The sequence below is a fragment of the Colius striatus genome, chromosome 1 (genome assembly GCF_028858725.1).
Source record: "Colius striatus isolate bColStr4 chromosome 1, bColStr4.1.hap1, whole genome shotgun sequence".
In the NCBI taxonomy this organism is placed as follows: domain Eukaryota; kingdom Metazoa; phylum Chordata; class Aves; order Coliiformes; family Coliidae; genus Colius; species Colius striatus.
This window is the reverse complement of record NC_084759.1, coordinates 152,147,246-152,167,224: the sequence shown is the minus strand read 5'-3', so window position 1 is coordinate 152,167,224 and position 19,979 is coordinate 152,147,246. Positions and strand designations below refer to the sequence as shown.

The 19,979-nt window shown below is 38.8% G+C and overlaps 1 protein-coding gene across 2 annotated transcripts; it reads right to left on the bottom strand.

The window, feature by feature from the left end:
- Positions 1-565: 565 nt before the first annotated feature.
- On the bottom strand, positions 566-10,635 carry NCF4 (neutrophil cytosolic factor 4). Of its 2 annotated transcripts, none has more exons than XM_010208869.2 (10): positions 10,420-10,635; positions 8,624-8,708; positions 7,253-7,406; positions 6,956-7,026; positions 6,023-6,150; positions 4,975-5,032; positions 3,277-3,375; positions 2,406-2,536; positions 2,237-2,302; positions 566-1,459 (listed from the first exon to the last, which is right to left on the bottom strand). In XM_010208869.2, exons 1-10 carry the CDS (start codon positions 10,449-10,451, stop codon positions 1,231-1,233), a joined length of 1,053 nt encoding a protein of 350 aa, XP_010207171.1. In that variant the 5' UTR covers positions 10,452-10,635; the 3' UTR covers positions 566-1,230. The 2 variants fall into 2 exon arrangements, with proteins under 2 accessions (XP_010207171.1, XP_061844916.1); XM_061988932.1 differs by lacking the exon at positions 10,420-10,635 and adding an exon at positions 8,874-8,957.
- Between the last annotated feature and the right edge of the window lie 9,344 nt (positions 10,636-19,979).

Below are 19,979 nucleotides of genomic sequence, written 5' to 3'. Positions count from 1 at the left end.
CAGAGGGGTTGTGGAGTCTCCTTCCTTGGAGGTCTCGAAACCCACCTGGACATGTTCCTATGTGACCTGATCTAGGTGACCCCACTTCTGCAGGGGGGTTGGACTAGATTATCTCTAAAGGTCCCTTCCAACTCCTACCATTCTAAGATTCTGTGATTCTAAGGTAACAGTTGAATCCAAAGTACTTATTTTTTACCAATGATATTTATACTTGATGGTATCTTTTTAACACCATGACTGCACAGTGTGTTTAAAATGCAGTATTTTAGGTATCAAAGAATTTATGAAAAAGGCACACAACCTATAATTCTGACAAGCAGCAGTAAATTTGTTCCACATGAAAGTATTTTAGTTGAATGACCCTTAAAGAAATTATTGCAAGATGCTTTTTTTTATTTTCAATTATGAACTTCTCATTAGGGAAAGCTGAACAGGTGACATTCAAACTATTCTTCAAAATTACCTCACTTCCAAGAAAAACAAACAAAAAAAAAAAAAGAGAAGAATTATTTCATTCCACTCCAACCTTTTGAACAGAAACTGATAACATAAACTCATATGTGACTTTATTTGTTGAAGAATCTGATACAGTAATTTCATATTAGTTCTACTTTGCAATGAGATGTCAGAAAGCAGAAGACAGAGAAGAATTTGCTGTTTGAATACACATCACACAAATTCCCCCAGAATGCAGAGATAAGTATCCTGTACAATTACAAAAAGGTCTATGAGGAACACCACAGGTGTATTGTATTCAAACAAAACTCTGAAAGTCCATTCAGACTCACACATGACAGAAGTAACTATGCTTTCATAAGCACTGGCATACAAACCTTCATATCAGTAAGGGAATAGAAAATTATGGGAACCTAGGAAAAAATGCTTATTGGGACATCCTGAACAAACAATTAGCTCTGGAACTGAGAACAGAGATTAGAGCAGGTCTTGGGGCTCAGAATGCTAAACTTCTTGCAGGCTAATGCTGACTAGTTTTGTGAATATGGCCAGTGACTTCATTTCTCTGTTACTCACTTTCATTGGTCTCTATGTAGATGTTTCTGTTTCAGAGGAGTGTTAAAAATCTCTAGAAGCTAAGTACAGATTTTACACTGAAAGGTAATCTATATACTAAAAATTACTCTTTTCAAGCCCACTTCAAAGGCTTGTTAAAGGAAACTGTCTGCAGGGGAGGGTTATTAAAAGACTGTATAGCAACCTACTGGAACACAGTTATGTTGCTCTTACTGTCTGAGTAGCACTCATTCCTGGACTAGTGTTGTAGGCACTCAAGTCATCTTTGTGAGTGATGTGCAACTTCCAAGGGAAAAAATGCTTTTCAGAGGGTCTTCTCCTGCTCTGAGATACCATGAGTTCAACATCCTGATCAGAGAGCAACCGGATCAGATCACCGTCAAGGTCTCGGTAATTCAAAACAATGTCATCTTGGTCAAACTCCTTCCTGGTAGGAAAAAAAAAATGGGTTGATCCCCAGAAATCAAGGAATGCCTGGAAGGCAATGTGTGATGAACAATATATTGGCAATTTAATTCATCCTGCCAAAATCCGCACAAAGTCTTGGGTGTCCTGATACAGCTAATACTAGAAATCATATAGCTACATTCATGCTGTGTCATCTTTAAGCTAAGAAATCTGTCAGAACCAAGAACCATTTCCTGTAACACCACATGCATAGCACAATTACTTTGTGAGTTTGATTAAATTGGTATATATAAGAGCAGACTGTATTTACTATCCATTTTACTATCAGGTTTTTTATTAGCACAGGTGTTATATTATTAATATTTGAATTTTCTAACGTTTTGATGGTCAACACTAGATTCATCTAGTTTAATACTGGTTTAATAGGTGATAGAAGGCAGTGTCCTGCATCCTGAAGAAGTGTTTTAGACAAAAGATCTTCACATGGAGGGGATGATGTAATTAGCTCTGATGTCAGAACAAGAAATGGAAACTTCTACACACCATAATTGTGTTACAACTGTGTGGCATTCCATACTTAATGAAAATCCCAAGGCAGACTGGTGTATGCACAGATGGCCCTGAGCCAAGTCAAAGCACAATTTCTTCAAGACGCTTGAAAAGTGTTTTTCACCCAAAACCTGGTGATGATGATGTAGAATGTGGAAAACCTAAGGACTGGAAGTAACTGGACATGTTTAAATAACTGTAAATGTTTAAATAACATTAAATATACAACTAACTGCTTGCATTCTACCTCATCAATTTCATGAGATCTTTAAACAGTGGAATGCTGCTCAGATCTTCTTCCACTGAGATATCCCTGTAACAAGAATAAATTTAATCATTACATATCACAGAAAGAGAATTGTCAGCATTTCTTCAGTATTTCTTCAGCAGCAAACCAAAGACTACTTTCTCATTACCTGATAGTGCTCACAGTCTCATCCTGGTAATAACAGCGAATTTTATTAACTGTATCTTCCTGCTGTGGTAAATCTTTTATGATTTTCACAAAAGCACATGGGAAAATCCCAGTGGCATCATCAACTGTTCCCTGGAATGATAGGGAATATTAGAATGAAGAAAACTATGCCATTTTGGCCACATACAGTAAGTTCTGGAATTCAATTAAATTCCATGGAAACAACAGTAAGAATTTTTGTATTATAATCAAGAATAGCAAGGCTATGAAAGTGACCTGATGGCATCCCTGCAAAAACTTTATAAAATTGTATAGTCAAATACAACGCGGGGGAGGGAAACTGTGTGACAAATGAAAGTCAGATGGTTACCAAGGAAGGTTGTGGTGTTTGAGCAAGCAGAGATATCATATCAGCAAACACACAGTATGTTCTCCTCATCCTTTTTCAGAACACTGCTGCATTGCTCAAGTTCTCTCTAATCAGGCTGACGCGTGTTGTGGTGTGGAGCATGAAGTATATAGCAACTCAGCCCGAGGCAAGAAACAAATTAATCGCTGAAATGGAGTTTCCATCTATTTTCTGTGGCCTTTTTGTGTTCTAATCACTTCCAAAGAACTGAAAAATGTTCCATCAGAAGCAAATACAAATTAAAAGCGAAGTCTAGGGGGCAGAAAATCTGTAAGCTAAAAACCATCGAGGAAAGTAGCTATTTCCGGTTTGGAATCAAGGATTTACTCTTGACATTAAGACCTGATTCTAATACAGTTTCTCCTTGAAAGGAGAAGATGGGTCCCAAGGACTAGGAGACCCCTTTCTACTCATATGTATGTAAAGTTATGCTAATAATTCAGTACCACTACTGCAGTCTTACCTCCAACCAGTCTTTGTTTACTCTGCTGAGTAGATAGATCAAGTCCCCCTTCTTGAAGCTGAGTTCTAGTTTATTGGCTCCAGGAAAATCAAACAGTGCCTACAGAAAGTAACAGCACTGAAACTATTAATTCACAGGATCACAAAAACTAATCTTTCTTTCAGTTCTGTTCTTGATATGAGAGCATAAAGCTCATAGTATGCACTTTGCCACCACAGATGCATTTCTGGAGTAAGGTCATATATATGACCCTAGTCTGCAATTCTCACAATTTCTTCTTTTACTTGAGCAAATACACAAATGTTTTGAAGAAGTAGTGAAGGCACTAGGGTAAATATAGCTCTGAGAAAGCTACATTCTAGAATTCTGAAAGTTCCAGGACACTGTTAAGCAGCAAAATAAATATAAAGAAGCTGAAAACTTCTTAAAATTTCTTAAAACTTCAAAGCAAGTAATTCAGCAGAGCTGAAGACAAATGACAACTTGAAAACCTGAAATACTGAAAACTGAAAAAATATACATTCTTTCTGGTTGCAGTTTTACAGCTTTCAGATATGCTGGAAACTACGACAAAGAGCCTTAAAAAAATGCACAAGTGTTCAGTCCTAACGTAAGGGTAACTAACTGGTTCTTTTGCCTCTAGCTTTTCGGCCTGTATGTCAAACTGAGAGATTTGGGGAAGTCTGGGAAATTGGCATGTAGTTCAAATGGAACTTAGATGCCCCCTTCAGGGGGAAAAAAAAAGGGGAGGGTAGAGGTGAATGTATGCTACCACCCTAACAAGCTAATCTTGAACAATTAAACTGATGAAGTTATCAAAAATGCACATTTCCCCCATTGTCCTTAGAGAAAATGGGAGCCGTTTAAATGCTCTTAGCTGAACAAAAATGTAAAGGTGTTCTTTATTCTGTGATGAGATGGTTCTTTAGGTTTTGTTAGTGACAAGATTTCTCCTAATAAAACAAAGACTACTGTTATGCTAATAGTTCATATAATAGCTCTTTCAAAAACCTTTTTTTCATCTATTCAAAAGTTTTGGTAGGTATATTAATAAATTAACAGATCAAACCCAAGAGTTGTGACTGACTCAAGACCTGCTATACTCTGTGTAAAAAAATAAAACCAACAAACCTCAGAGCACTTACATAGGGTTTTTTGATCTTACATGGTAAAGCCACATGGTCCAGGAAGCAAGACCACTCTCAGACAAGTATTTGTTACAAAGCAGTTCCATGTGCTTAATATCGAGACAATATACAATAAAAGGCAAGGATATAGGCACTTTTCAGCAGAACACTTATATTACATAAAATACTAAGATGCCTCACCTGTAGAGCTTTTAGATATATGCTGAAGTAAATGAGACTGAAGCTTGTGCTTTTTTTAAACTTAATTTATGGGAATCACTATGTAAATGAGGACCACTTGGCAGTAAGTTATAACTATGTCTCCATTTTGAACCTCATGTCATTCTGACTTCACAATAAATCTTCTTCTTACTCAAGTAAGGAGGAACAGAACACTTCTTTCTGTCCTTTGTTTCATCCCCTGTTGTTAAAATCAATCACTTTCCTGTGTCGATTTCACTTTCCCTTCTTTCCCCAGGCTCTAATTGGAAAAGACAATTTAATCGACGAGGTACCAAAGTAAAACAGGGTTTAATCTCCTACCCTATGACAGATTGTGCAGAGTACTCACCTCAGCCCGAGGAGCTGCCATGCGGTCAAAAATAGGCGCTTGAGGTGAAATGCTTTTACTGCAGAGAAAGGAGACAATGAAGAGGTAAATGTGTCTTTCTATTCATCAAAAATACTACATGATCAGTAGTACAGTGTCTGCATTTTTGTTATTTAAGAGGCAGACAAGCCATACTTCACCAGAGGGACTGCATGAGAATCCGTGTGCAACACTGAAGTAAATAAATATGGATGCAACAACGTTGCCCCAGTTCTCTCAGTTTCAGTGTAGAGCAGCAGCAATCTGATGATGTCTGCTGCTGAGAACAGATGGGATTTTCAGTACAGTCAGTATCCTGGTCCTCTCTTCCACAGCACTGCTCAGCCCCACTACTATGCCTCCTGGGCATTCCTGTTTATAGCATTTATGGCATTCAGTTAAAACTCTGTCATCATGCATGCATCCAGGAATGCGTACACACAGCTTTTGCACTCTTTAAGGTAAGTGAAGAGCATGTCCATCTCTGCTATGTTGAAAAGAGAATTAGTTTGTCTGAAGGGTAATGAAGTAAGACATCTACTTAGCAGTTCTCCAAAGGGGTGCCATTGCTGCTGTATAGGACTGGCCTCTGTTTAGACAAAGGACAAGAACAAATTAAGTATGCAGATTCCTTTAGTGTCTGAACCAGATCTCACTGAATTCAGTGCCGAAACTCACATCGACCTCAGTGGTACAAACCTGTGTCCTTAAGCTTGGCCTATATATTTGCATACTATTATAGATACTACCATTAAAGAATTATCAACCGATAGAGCTCAGCAGTGGGGTTTTTTTAAAGCAAGCTACATTATCTTTTTGGAATTTTCCTTTAATGCAAGTACCACTTCCACTTGAAAAATTTGAGATTACTGAAAACAAGAAATACTCTGTGTTCACTCTACCACAAAGATCCTCATATTGGAAGACTCACTTGGGAAACGCAGCGCTTATCTTCATTTCTCTCTGCCCCTAAAACTGGAGAGCATCTCTTACCTCAAGCAAAGTTGAAAAAAACAAGTCAATCACTTACACTCGGCGTGTCCGTGGGCGAAGTCGTCTCAGTCTGTGGGGCACTTGTTCACCATCAAAGGTTGAGTGGTAGAAGAAGAGCCGTACCTCTTCATCCATCAACACCCAAGCAGGTAGGCAGAGTAGGTTCTGTGCCAAGAACAAGTAGGAAGCAGATCGTAACAGTGGGAGAGACCAATTCTCTATTTATTTACATTTAACAAATACACCTCTCTGACCTACAGAATCATGAAGGGTATTCATTACTGCCAGAAATCTCCCTCCTCTCACTGCTCACTCAGCAGGATGTGGCTGAACAGATGACAGTTTCTCCTGTTTACTTCTGGAGTTGGCCAATGTATCGCTTCACTCCTTTTTTGCCTGATTTACTGCAGAAGGAATAAATTGCTTTTTGTGTTTCCCTTCAGAACATGAATGACTGTGTACAGAAGGCAATCTTAAGTGCTGAAAGCCTTGGCCAGTGCTTCAGACTTTTACTGATTTAAAGTCAGATCTTCAGCTAACCTGCACACAAAGAATTTCTCTCCTTGATATTACTGGCTGTGTCTTCGCTTTAGAGCAGGTACACCCAGAATCTCACCCCACTCTCCTAGTCCCTTAGGTGCACGTACCTACTCCATATTCACACAACACCTGGAGATTCACCATTTCCTTATACATCTTGAAGAGTTGGGGGTTCTTTTGTGTGTAAGGATATCTATCTATATATGAAGACAAGAAGAGAGTCTTTGTGAAGTGTGTGCTCCAGCAGTCTGAACAACTTGGGGAACAGGATTGCATGCAGGTTGTCCCACAGTGTGGACGTGGCATGTTCAGGAAAGACAATACAGTGAGGAGTGGATATCTAGGTCTACAACAGTGCTGTCTTAGCTGATTTTAAGGGGTAAGTCTCTGCAGTGCTCAGTGCAATCTCTACCTTAAAATTAAATTTTACCTTCATGTAGATATTTAGGATAGGAATCCTGTTCTCAGCAATTTCCTTTTTGGATCCAACATAAACTTTTCCTGGAAAATATAAAACTTGTGACAGTTATTGAAGGGGAAAAAAATCCGGAATCTGATAGAGAAACGAAGCAATCGGAAAAAAAGTAGGATCACCAAGGGAACATATATTTGCTAAAGAATTTTATGTTTCTTGTCACAACTACTTCCCTACAATACACTCCTCTTCAGGACAGCCTGGGCCTGAGAAAGCTGCTAATCATGAACAAACGTGGTACTGACAGCTTACCTGGCAACACGGGGAGTGTGCAGGTAAAGGGGCTATTTTTGCTCTCTGCCCCATATCTCTCCTCTAGTTTGGTGTGAAGGGCATAGAACTGACGATAGCGCCGGAAAATCAGGTATCTGCCACCACCTTTAACTTTCACTTCAATGACAAACATCTGAAACAGAGAAGGGGGATTCAGACTGATGTTCATATTTATAAATACTTGCCAAATGCAAGTGAGGCATACAAAAGGAACGTGAGACAACACTCCAGTAGTGTGAATATTGTCTTAGGGACAGAGTGGAGAGAGAGACTTCAGTTAAGCATCTGCAGCCTCAAGTACTAGAAAATAAATTAGTGCCATACAGTGTGGTATTTGTGTGGGTCCAGCTTTCCCATGGATCATGTCCCTGCGGCTGCTTTCTATTACATAATCTTAAATGGAGATCTGAAATGATTAGATTCTGCTCTACACATATTCACCTTCCTTTACTGACAAACAAAACATATTAGGAAGTTAAATAAAAATATTGTACTGTAGGATGCTTTCAACTTCTAAATCTATAGATAGACATCAAAGTGAATTGGTTCTCAGAGTTGAAGGGATTCATACTTCTTTTTTACTTTAAAGTACACAGTTTCAGAAATCATGCTCTGACCTCCTCCTACCACTATGTTATTTCTTATCTCTTGCCAAAATTGCTTTGCTGTAAAGGATCCCATGATTTCCATGCATTGACCTCTGAATCACATTGCAGACCCATCCTTCAGAAGACATAAGGACAGAGGAACCAAACGTCACTATATCCCAGAGTAAAGCCTGCATACTGCAGTGGGAAGGTTTTTTAGGCAATGTCTCCAGCAAAGGCAGCATACCCTGAAAAAGTCAGACAGAACTGGTCTTTTCCAAAACCCCTCTTCAGAAAATCTTATAGTGCTTTTCCCTACTATTCTCTTCCCATGTGCTCTTTCATGATTTATTAATATGCTACCTTCTGTGGAGATGGAAGAATCCTAACTTGCCCAGTAACATGGAATAATGAAGACAAGACCCTTGACAAGAAGGACACCTTCCACTCTCTTTCAATTCCTTTCCCACTATCTTCACCACAGGTATAGCGATCTATCAGGAAATTAATCAGAAATTAGACAAGAATTTAGAAAATAAGCCACATTAGAGGATATCTCTGTCACCTTTCACCCAGGTAATAATTTTTTAGACTAAATCTGCGAGAGAAATATCCATTTCAGAAAAAAAAAAAAAGGCAGCACTGAGAAGTTGTCCACACAAAACTATTGTTGCCAAAAAGCAACTACACCAGATTTTGCTTCCCACAACCAAATCGGTCACAGGTGAGGTCATACAGAGACAGGACAAATCTCCCTTCTTACATAATAATTAGTAAAGCCTTTCTTCTCTTCAATATCTGCAATGTTGGCTGAAACAGGTACATCATCTGGAAGCTGGTCAAAATCACTGTGAAGCAAGAACAAAAGATTTAGGTTACTTATACCAAAGGCCTTCAGAGGTCTCTGTGCCATACAGAACAAAGATAGCTAGGTAACATCACATTATCTAGTGTTAAAACCAAGATGTTTGTTAGAACCTCGTGGTGTCATTCTCTTCCTCTGGATGTCTTACCTTGAGATGTCAAGTTTCTGTAAGTTTAGCACAAGTCAGTGACCATGTGAAGATTCAAGCCTGAAAAATATCTCTATTCTTCCTAGGCTTGCAGGACTACAAAAGAAACACTTGAGCTGGTAAGCTTTTCCTGAGAAATGTGATCAGATGTGAATGCATTTTTAATCCTTCCTACAGCATCTAGTAGATTTAGAATAATAACTCTGCAGCAGCATCTCTTATTATAAGGACATCATTATATGCCATGATTTATGCTGTTATTATTACTGCATTACTGTAGGGACAGGAAACCGTTCTGAGAAAAGAGCTGCTTGTGCTAGGTGCTGTAGACACTGGCAGCATGAAGCTAATTTGTTAAAAACCTTACCCTCTGTGTAAGACACATAAAATATACCTTTTAAGAAAAGAAACAGCAGAAGGATAAGCACGAACAACAAAAACCCAAAGAAACAAAGACATAGTATTTTCTAAACCCCAACTAGCAGTGCCTGCATCACCTGTTAAAATGTTGTTACATTTTCTTGTGAACATCACAGTTAAACAGACTCTTAAAGAGGCTTTGAAAAAAGAACAAGCAGCCTAGCAAATATTTACAGTCACAGCAGATAACCTGAAGCAAGCACAAAGATACTTGTTTGAAGATGTCAAAAATGTGTGAAGGAACACGTGATAGTGGGCAAGTAAGTAATGGATTAGAAGCAAGAGAGAGGGGAGGATCCCTGCAGGAACACCTAAAGAGTAGCTGTATTGTCCACACAATAAACCAGCATGGATTAGCAGGTGCTTTTCCCTCTGGGACCTTCTCCTTGATATAAAATCTTTGACAAATAGAAAACAAATTCCTCTTTGCTTCAGTCTTACAACTCAGTCTGTTAGAGTGGTATTTATATTAACACTTAAGAAAAAAGCATCAAGATGAGGAAAAATAAGAATAATAAATGAGACTGAGAGAAAGAGAATCTTTTAAAAAGATCGTATAAAAAGTGTTGAGGGGATATTGCGTTAAATATTCTGATAAAACAAAAAATGTCCGTTAGCTCAGTTTACTCTGCTTGGCAAATCTCCCAAGCAGGGGCTTCTGTAACACTTAGCACATCTGGAAGGCCAAAATAATGATGCAAAGTCTTGCAATAACTTGCTGTATAGGGAGAATAACATGAATCAGCACTACCCACAACACCATAAATACTACCATTTACTGTGAAGAGGGATGTGGTTGTGGAGATCGAGAGATATATTTAGTCATATTACAAACCTTCATATCACAAATCCCAATAAAAGGGAAACTGTTTGCAGCTATAAAGAGGACAATGACCCACTATTGTCCTAGGTGGTGAATATTCCCTATGAGGAGAGGAAGAAAGTCCAATCCAACTTTAGAAATGGTCTGCTCCATACTGAGCAGCTTAATAGTTTGGAAGCTATAACAAGAAGAAGTCTTTTAGAATCATCAAAGAACCTTGCATCCAAATTGTATGAACAGATCATGGCAGTTGCATGGAGGCTTGTAGGGAGGCAGGAAGAGAGAGAGAGAGAGACACGTTACCTCTTTTCTCGCAGCTGTCGGGGAAGAGACATGGTTTTCAGCTTCTTAAATCCAGATGGCTAAGCTCTGTTCCTCCACTTCTTGGGCAGTTCCTGGTTGAACAAGATGAACACAGTCAAAGTAATCCTCTCTGCGTGAATAAAGACTCCTATGAACTAAGAGATCTTTTTTTTATTTATGTTTCAGTATCAGACGATTTCGTTTGTACCTCCCCACCCCCATGAGATTGAGGAAGTACTAGAGGAAAAACAGTCATAAAGAAAGACTGTTGTGTGACGTCTTTCATGTATCGAAACTGCCACAGTTGAGAAACCAAAAGCCCAACAAAAAGTAGAAACTATGAGCCACGTATTCTGCTGTCTACCTCTTCACCAAAATGTCTGCCTCTGTGGAAAGCCAGTATGAGTGGGCTCAGCAAACTGGTTTGCCCCAGCTAAAGTGTCCTCCCATACTCCTCTACACCAATATTTGTAAACTAGGCTGAACACTTCTGATTCCTTCTTGAGGCTCAGTGATTCCCAGGAATCCTCATTTCCATGGACCAAGAGCCAGGAGGTGGAGCTAAAGAATAAATTTTCAAGTGGAACTAGAAAGTATGATCAGAAAATTCAATCTTGTCAAACATACGGGTACCAGAGTATCAGGCACAGGAGATTACAAAGTAAGCTTTGAAGGATGGATAAACCCAAGCAAGATATGAGCTCTTGAAAGAGCAGAGATCTTTTCAGCTTCATGTGCTCAATGGAATCTATATTTGTCACCCACAAAGACAGGTTAATGGCTCACCCAAAGAAAATCCTGGCTGTCCTGCCTTGTACATAAAGGGTAGTGATACAGCATTTGTATAACTTCAGTTGAAAATATTTCAAGAAGAAAATAAAAAGAATAAAGTAACGAGGAAACCATCATTTCCTAACATTGCAGATAAGTTGCAGCATAGCTTATCTCCCCTACTCAAAAGCTGTCATGTGTCATCTCTTTGTCTCCCCAGTTGTGACTACTTCTTCCATTTTCACGTTCAACACGTATTTGGTTCCTTCCCCTCTTTCTGCTGTCAAGCACAAAAAAATCTCAACCAGCATGCCTCGAACTAAAATTCTATTTACAACTGTAATCATCAGTCTTGAGAGTAAACTGCATTTCACTGCATTTTAATGAAGTAAATTCTTTCCTATGAATAACTGAAGGCACCATTATGGAATTGGAGAGCAGATATAGTATCTTTTGATCAGAAGGGACCAGAAGAAGCTACAAAAACCTGAACTGTATTTTCTAAGTGTTCTGCTACTCTGTGCTGACCATACAGACAAGAGAGTAGTTTTAAGTGGTGATGTTGAACGTAAGTACTTTCCCAAAATGTCACAATTTGATGTGTGATCATTTTCTTCATCAGACTTGCTAAATGTGCAGTCCTTGTATAACCTGAAGTCAGGCTTATCATTATCTTCCCTTTGTCTTGAGTGACATAGACAATAACCAAGTTTTCTAACTGCAATACTCCTGCTTTCTCCTGACATTCAGAAGGAAACAGGAAGAGAACACCTTGACCAGAACTCTTAATCACAAGATCAATACATATGAACTCATAAAAATTCATGGAGGCCATCCAAACACACGCAAAAAGACTCTGGAAAGCACAATAACTGTGCAAACTGTAATAGATATGAAAGAGAAAGGCTGCTTTTAAGATAGTTGTTTACATTTGATGCGTATCATAGTTTTGACAAGAAAATCATAAAAAGGCTATTCTAATCTTCTCAAATATCTTGAAAGATAACCTAGATACAATGCAGGTATATCTTTTAAGAGACAAAGGACAAGACCAAATGAAAAAAAAATACTTGCTTGTTGTTTTACCTGGAGACAGGGCTTTTCAAGAACAAGTCAACAGACAACTTCACAGACAAATTGTCTGTGCAACTGCTTTGCTAGCAGCCAAGTAAAACAAGTCAAGAGCAGCTCTTCAGTTCCACTGCTCTCTACTAGAGCTTGTAGTCAGTAACATCATTAATCTGACAGAATAATGCTAAATCTGCCAAGCAAGTTTCCAATTCTGTCATATTTTCTTGCTCTGAACTAAATCAAAACCAAGACCTTCTTTTCTGATGAAGAGGCAGATTCCTATCTCAGAAAAGTAGATAGCTGACTGGTTAGAGGGCTCACCAAGGCTACGAGAGACTGAGACGTGAAATACTGCTTTGCCATGCTCTTCTGTGCCAAATCAGTGTCTCAGCTACCAAGTGCTTTCTCTCAATTTCTGTTATTGTTCTAGTAGAGAAGAAATCGGAATTTCTACTATTTGAGATGAGGATGTGGGCTGAGTCTAGTCGAACATTCTCTCTATGCTCAAATACTTACATTGATGAATGAAATAAAAATGTCCATGACAAAGTTGATTGCACAGTGACAGTACCCATGTCAAGAGAGATATCTGCACTAGGGAAGTATCCAATTTTATCAGCTGACATGGTCAGCTCTCAGTTTTGAGAAGACTCGCTCATATATCATGGTCATTATGACACTATGCACCGACTTTTACCCATGTGCAAGAGAAAGTAGGCGCCCAAGTGCAGGAAATACTAATCAATTAATTAATGCTGACACCATTACATACCTTTTTACAGCTGAGCACTAGCTATATTATTTTAGCTGTGTGTGAACTGTGAAATTGTGGCCTTCTGTCTAATGCACATGTTGTTAGAAAATACTTGTACAAAGATGCAAAGCACCTTGGTAATCTGAGAGTATCAGTTATAACCAAACACTTAGGACAAGCATGGAATTCTAATGGAAAAAGAGAATGCAATACCAAATCACTCAAAATACATGGAAACATAGAGTCATTTAGGTTGGAAAAGACCTTTAAGATTATTGAGTCCAACTGCTAGCCCACCACTGCCACATCCACCACTAAACCATGTCCCTAGCTGCCACATCTACAAAAGCCACTGATAAAATGTAAATCAAAGGAAGATTGCAAAAATACTCATCTGAATCAGTTCTGCTGACAGTACCATACAGTGTCTGCTAGGGCAGCAACTACTGTATCATTTTGTCCATGCATGTCTGAATCCTCTAGAATAATGGCACCTGATGTTACAAAAGTGCTGCATAGTTATTCTGTGGCATTCACTATAGCATAAATTTAAGTGACAGAATAAAGTGAAGAAAAATAATATCCTTAAAAGATGTCTTGTCTCATCACAGATTAATCTGCAAAGGAAATAACATTTCAACAATCACTGCAAGGAAGCTGGACATCAAATAGAAACACATATAGCAGAGTTGGCTTACAAGGTACTTTCACTGGGGCTGTTTAGTCTAGAAAAGAGGAGACTGAGGGGGGATCATTAATATTTACAAATATCTAAATGATGTGTGTCAGGAGGTTGGGACATCCTTTTTTTCTGTTGTATCTAGCAACAGGACAAGGGGTAATGGGATGAAGCTGGAACACAAAAAGTTCCATTTAAATATAAGAAAAAATTCTTTCACTATTCAGGTGAGGGAGCCCTGGCACAGGCTGCCCAGGGAGGGTGTGGAGGCTCCTTCCTTGGAGGTCTTTAAGACCCACCTGGACATGTTCCTATGCAACCTGATCTAGGTTGATCTAGAGGGGTTAGACTAGATGATCTCTAAAGGTCCCTTCCAACTCCTACCATTTTATGATTCTACAATTCACTTAATCTATCGTTTTCAAAGGATATGTGGAATATTTGTTTCTGTAGCACACACATCACTAGCAGTTGATGTGTCTTTAACTCTGCAGTTGCTTTAGACTTTGCTGTAACTGGTAACATTGATTTGAGAAAAGTGATTTGAGGCTGTATTCAATTTCCTATTCATATTACATACTAGTACAGATTTTGCTTTACAGTTATCATTGGTTTTATAGAATGCTTTAATACACTCTTATAATATTTATTTTCATACACAGTCATGTTTAAACACTTTATCATTATTATTATAACAGCAAAGGAATAACGGATTACAGTTCTGAAAATGTTTAGGACAAAAGTTACATAAGAAAAGCTACTCATGTCTATCCTGTGATCTTTAGTGCTCTTTTGTAGATAGTGCTACAAAATCCTTAGAAGGTAGTTGGTCCAATGGTAAGAAATGAGGCCCTGTTTCATTGATAGATGCTTTCAGGAGAGCTGAAAACAAACCATGAAGTCCTGTCTTTCTCAACTGTTCAAAAAAACCCAAAGAGAAGATAAGCTGATTGATTTTATACTCCTCATTAGATAATGGCTTAATCCATATCGGCTGAATGCGTGGATACTCTCCCTGTCACATGTGTGTTAGGAGGGAAAAAAAAGGCACAGGAGTATAGATAAATAAAACTTTGGAAATTTGCTTTGATTTAAATCTAGACGCAGTTTCCATGATTGCCTGTTTAGGATGAAAAGTAACAAGTAGGTATTTGCAGAAAAAGACTATGATCATACCCTGCTGATATAAACACAACTAAACAATTTCTTGTGAACTGAAGGTCAGCATCTACCACTGTTCCTGACTGTGAATGTGATGGTCTAGAATAAATTTATATTCAATATGAAAGGGCTTGGACTAGATGATCTCTAGAGGTCCCTTCCAACCATAACCATTCCGTGACTCTTTACAGATCCAAATATTAAAGAAAGAGCAGTCTTTTTTTTTTTTATTGACATTTTACTTGGAACATTAAACTAAATATCATAACTGAATCTTGGCTTTTGCATTTCCATTGTTTGAACAAAACAAAGAATAAGTACGGCAGGAAAAAATACCCCCAAAAGTGAGTATTTTGTTTAGTCATTATCAGCTATCTTGGAAATAAGCATTCAGCAGTATCATTTGGGATTTTGTTAGTCCATTATGCCACAGCCAGGTCCTGATAGATTTTCTTATGCACAGCAATATTATGAGTAGCATTACGATCTTCCTCACTGTGGAAAAAAAAAAATCTTCCTTTACAATAAACCTACTTCCTTTAAAAATCTTTTAACAAGACACAGGATATCTCTCTGATAAAGTAGGATCACTTAAGACTGCTGAAGAGTTAGAAGAAGTCTTACCAGAACAGTAGTAACTTCTCCTTGGTGAGCAACAGGGCTTTTTCTTCTTGCAGAGCTCAGATGGGTACACTGCCCATGGCTAAGCTAAATGAGAAAAATGGAAGTGCAGAGACAGCAACAGAACTTTGCTTCCTCCAGATAGACTATCACTTCCAGAATAAAGGAGGTAAACAGGGAAGAAATAGAGCAAAACTTGCCACTGCTACTGTGTATGACAGATGTGGGCTGGAGGAAGACCCATATGCTCCAGCCAACTACTAGTGTCAAAATCCCGTAGCTGGCCATTGCAGACAAAGAAGTGAGACAGCTCCATCCAAGAACTCCAGAGAAATCCATGCTTTTGCCTTCGCCCAGAAGCTTAAAACCTAGTTTTAAGTGCACAGCAGCAGTTAACCTTTGTGGCAGGAGAGTGTTTTAATCTCATAATCACATTGAAAGTCAAAAATCTGTTGGGAGTTGTTGCTGCTCAAGAACAAGAAAATCCTGTTTTGTCTGTTTCACAAGTTCAAAAGACCTGTGAAAACTACTCAAAAAAAAAAATTCAATGAACTTTCCCAAATCTCAAAATAGTGTTGGAGTTGCTAAAATTTGTGTGGTGCCACATTCAAATCACCCTACATTGTCCCAAACAGTTTAATTTCCCCGTCCATTTGATGAAATACTGTGGCCAAATTCCTTTTACTTAATTTAGAGACTTTAGATAAGTGCTTTTAGTAAAGTGGAAGTTCTCTGAACAGACAGCAAAGAGAGAAAGGCACCACCAGCCAGTAAGTCAAGGTCCTTCAAGACCCACCTGGACATGTTCCTATGTGACCTGATCTAGGTGAACCTGCTTCTGCAGGGGGGTTGGACTAGATGATCTCTAAAGGTCCCTTCCAATCCCTACCATTCTGTGATTCTACGATTCCATCAAATCAGACCTCAAGTGGGACAACTGCCTCTCTGAAGGTTTTATCTGTCTCCTTGGAATATATATGAATTTTAAAGTAACTATATTCCCAATTTTTTCACCTCAAGTTCCAAAAGTTAAGGAAATAAATCTATGCCTTACTCTGGACCTAGTTATTACTGGTATAAAGGTATCTTCCCATTGGGGACTCAACTATATTTGGATATGCACTTTTACACTGGTATAATTGTCTTTACCCTAGGGGAGTTGTACTACTTAAGCTATGCTGATATAGTAAAAGAAACATAATTTTCTGGTGCAGACATATCCAGTCTTCTCAGTCTAGAGGGTTTATGACTCATTTTCTAATGGTCCATAAACTGGAACAATATTCCCTAATAAAATTGGGAGGCAAAGGGGCTAGAGATTAAGACAGATAGACAAATGGCAAATACAGAGGCAATAAGTATTAAGATAATGTCATTTTCAAAGTCCTATTTTGTCAGTATTCCTCACAGCATATACTTAAGCCTGTCTCACCTGCTGCCTCACCTACTGGCCTTTTACTACTTCAGCTTTTATTCCTTGAAAGATAAAATTGTGAATGAGCTCAACAATTTCCATAACAATAAGCAATCTGGTCCCAAGCCAACTGCCAGTCTTTCCATTTCAAGAGTGGAAGACTGGAGTTTGTGCCTCTCATGTCTCAATAGGCATAAGGCTGCCTTGTTATGTGAAGGCAGGTCTAAATAGGACTCAAATAACTCCATTCAGTTCAGCCACTGCCTTGCTATGCGATTCTATATGCCTCAGCTTTGTCATCTGTAAAATGGGGCTGACAGTAAGTCTTTTCTCATGGGGGGGAGGACGTAGAGGAAAAATGCTTAACAGAGGTATAATTCTTTGGGAAAGACAGGTGAAAAGTGAGAAACTATAACCATTATCCTTAGCAACCCACCTGCTCTCAATATCACCTACAGAGCAAACTGAAACAATATAGAATCATAGCTCTAAAAATGTGTCAGTAATACTCTGATGCCAGGCCTTAGAACTGATTCTCAAACCCTTAGAAAATAATGTAGTCGCTAAACTATCACATATGTTAAACAGCAGCAACCAATGGGCCTGCCCTACTACAGAGGAGCATAAGAAAACAAAAGGAATAGCTTTCTGCCCCAAAGCACTATCTAATCTGGGAATATATCATCCTGCTTGTGGATTGCTTCAGTAACATGAACCAAACACAGGTGAGGGGGGACTCTGAAGTTGTGATTTCAAGAAACGAGCTAATGGTGATGGTATCAGCCTAGGAAATTCCCTGTCCTCATATACTCCTGTTTTTTCCTGCCCCACAGAATGGCATATCTGAAAGTGTGCTGCAAAATACATCAACTAACTAATCCATCTACATTTTTTTCTTTTAAACCACAGATCAATTTTCCAGCCCAGACATCAATATGGAGAATGAATGGGGAGGAATACATTAAATCACCATAACTGCCTGATCACTTTGTTTTACGAAAGCTCTCTGGCAAGACAGTGAATGTATGTGTGTACACATATATCCACAAATAATTCAGGTGTATGTATTTCTGTCTCTTGGAAATCTATCTCCATCCACATATGATAATGTGACCTCTCTCATAAATATGCTTGAGGGCAACCTAACGCTGGTATGGCAAGGATTTTACTGCTTTTGTGATGTCAGGAAGGAGCCAAACCACACCTTTTCTGTAATAGCTCTTCTGAATGAAATAGCTGCTACTGAGATAGTTATCTAAAGAATCCAGTCCTTGAATAGCTGCTTCTCTCAGCTTTAGTGCCTTTGCACTGTTTCCCAGAGCTTTACTTAGTTTTCCAGATTTCACTACAAACAACTTGTATAAACTGTTGCACAATCTGAATGTATTGCTATTACTGTGGGTTTCTCAGTAGGAATCAGAGCACAGGAATATGAAAAGTGGGGCAGGAAACTATATCAATATCACTTCTTCACGAGTGAAAAGTAATTTCCTTCTGAAAAGACAAAAACTAAGAAATCTTCAGAACAAAGGAAAAAAAGTAAGTGAAGGGGAAAAGGGGAAGAAAAATCAATCATCCCAGTTACTGAGATTTACAATAAAATCTATTTACTACCCAAATAATCTTTACTACAAGCCTGCTGGTTGTGACATGCTCAGATACACAAGATAGTAAAAGGTAGAGGGGGATTGATGTCCAATTCCAGTTCTTTCTGTTCCACCTCTCGCCTCTGAGTTCTGCTGAATGTGACATTTTTCCCCGGCACCTAATACACAGGACTCTGCTGCTAATTTTATGCACAGAGTTCTCATGCTGTGTAATTTGAGGCCAGAGCCTCCTCCAACAGCCTGCCAGACAGAGTACACACCCTTCAAGGCTGCTTCTACTGCAGAGAAATGGGGGAAGGGAGAAGGAAATGCGCCAAACATGAAACAAGAAACAAGCTTCTAAACTTGTCCAAGATGTCTGGCTGATTTTTGGCTCTCAGATATAACAGGGATCTATGTCCAGCTCTCTCTGTCCTGTTTGTCAACAGCCCAGTCCAGTGGATTTACTAGCAATTACAAAGACTGTCAATTTAAGGCACTCACTTTTCCTTTTTTTTTTTTTTTCCATCATATTGGATTCTATCTGGCTGCTATAATACTAAATCAGGCTGCTGGCCACCAGGCTCTTTTTATACTACCCTGAGACAGAGTAAGAAGTGATTTCTGCAAGATTATTTTCCCCAACCTTGGTTGACATCTCTGCATTTCACAGAGATAGCCTGTACTGCCACTAAAATGAGAATAGGCAGGTAACCTTCAAAACCTGGTCTGGTGATACTAAAAAGGGCATTGAACTGGAAGTATTTACTGACTAGATAAGTCTTTGTGCCAGACACCTGTATTTGCTTCCAGCTAATTGGAGCAATTTTTGCTGAAGTTGTTCAGTGGAATCATCACCTTCCACTCTAGAGAAAGTGTTGAATTAGATCCATTTTTAATACTGCTTCTACCCTGCTGCTGATAATGACAGAAGAGGAATGTCCTATAATCACTGTCTTCTCCCAACTCCAAGTTTTCTTTCTCTTGACTGCATCAACCAACAGACACTGAGGGAACTACAGGTTAAAAACTAAAAAAAGAACTTTGGTAACAGAATGATATTGATAATTTCTCCTACTGCAAACACTTTATGTCAGGACAAAATAAACCACACTGCCTAAAGACTTCTTTGGATGGTACAACATCCTCTTAATGCTTCTTTTCTTGTAATTGTGTTGATCAGCAGTGTAAATACACACCTGGTCTTGAGAAAAACCCAGATCTCAGGCCATGGTGTACAGCAAGTGCCATAATAGCTCACAGACCTGTCTGAGACTAAATCAACTCTTTCTTGAGAATTTGAGAAGAGCTGGGAGTTTTACAACTCTTCAGATGCAACAGAACATCATGAGCTTTGACATCCTGAGAACTTTCTTTGCAGTTTCTCTCATCATGAAATATGTGCCCATGTAGAGAACAAGAGAGGAAAGACTGGGAAGAGGAACATAGCCCTTTATTCAGTGTCTGGAGTGTGGGATAAACAAAAGATCGGGCATAGAAGTC

Coding starts and splice junctions, on each gene's coding strand:
- NCF4 (XM_010208869.2), bottom strand. CDS start 10,451: ATGTCTCTTCCCCGACAGCTGCGAGAAAAGAG. Junction 8,709..10,419: donor CGACAGCTGCGAGAAAAGAG/GTAACGTGTCTC, acceptor CTTGCTTCACAG/TGATTTTGACCAGCTTCCAG. Junction 1,460..2,236: donor GATCTCATGAAATTGATGAG/GTAGAATGCAAG, acceptor TTTTCCTACCAG/GAAGGAGTTTGACCAAGATG.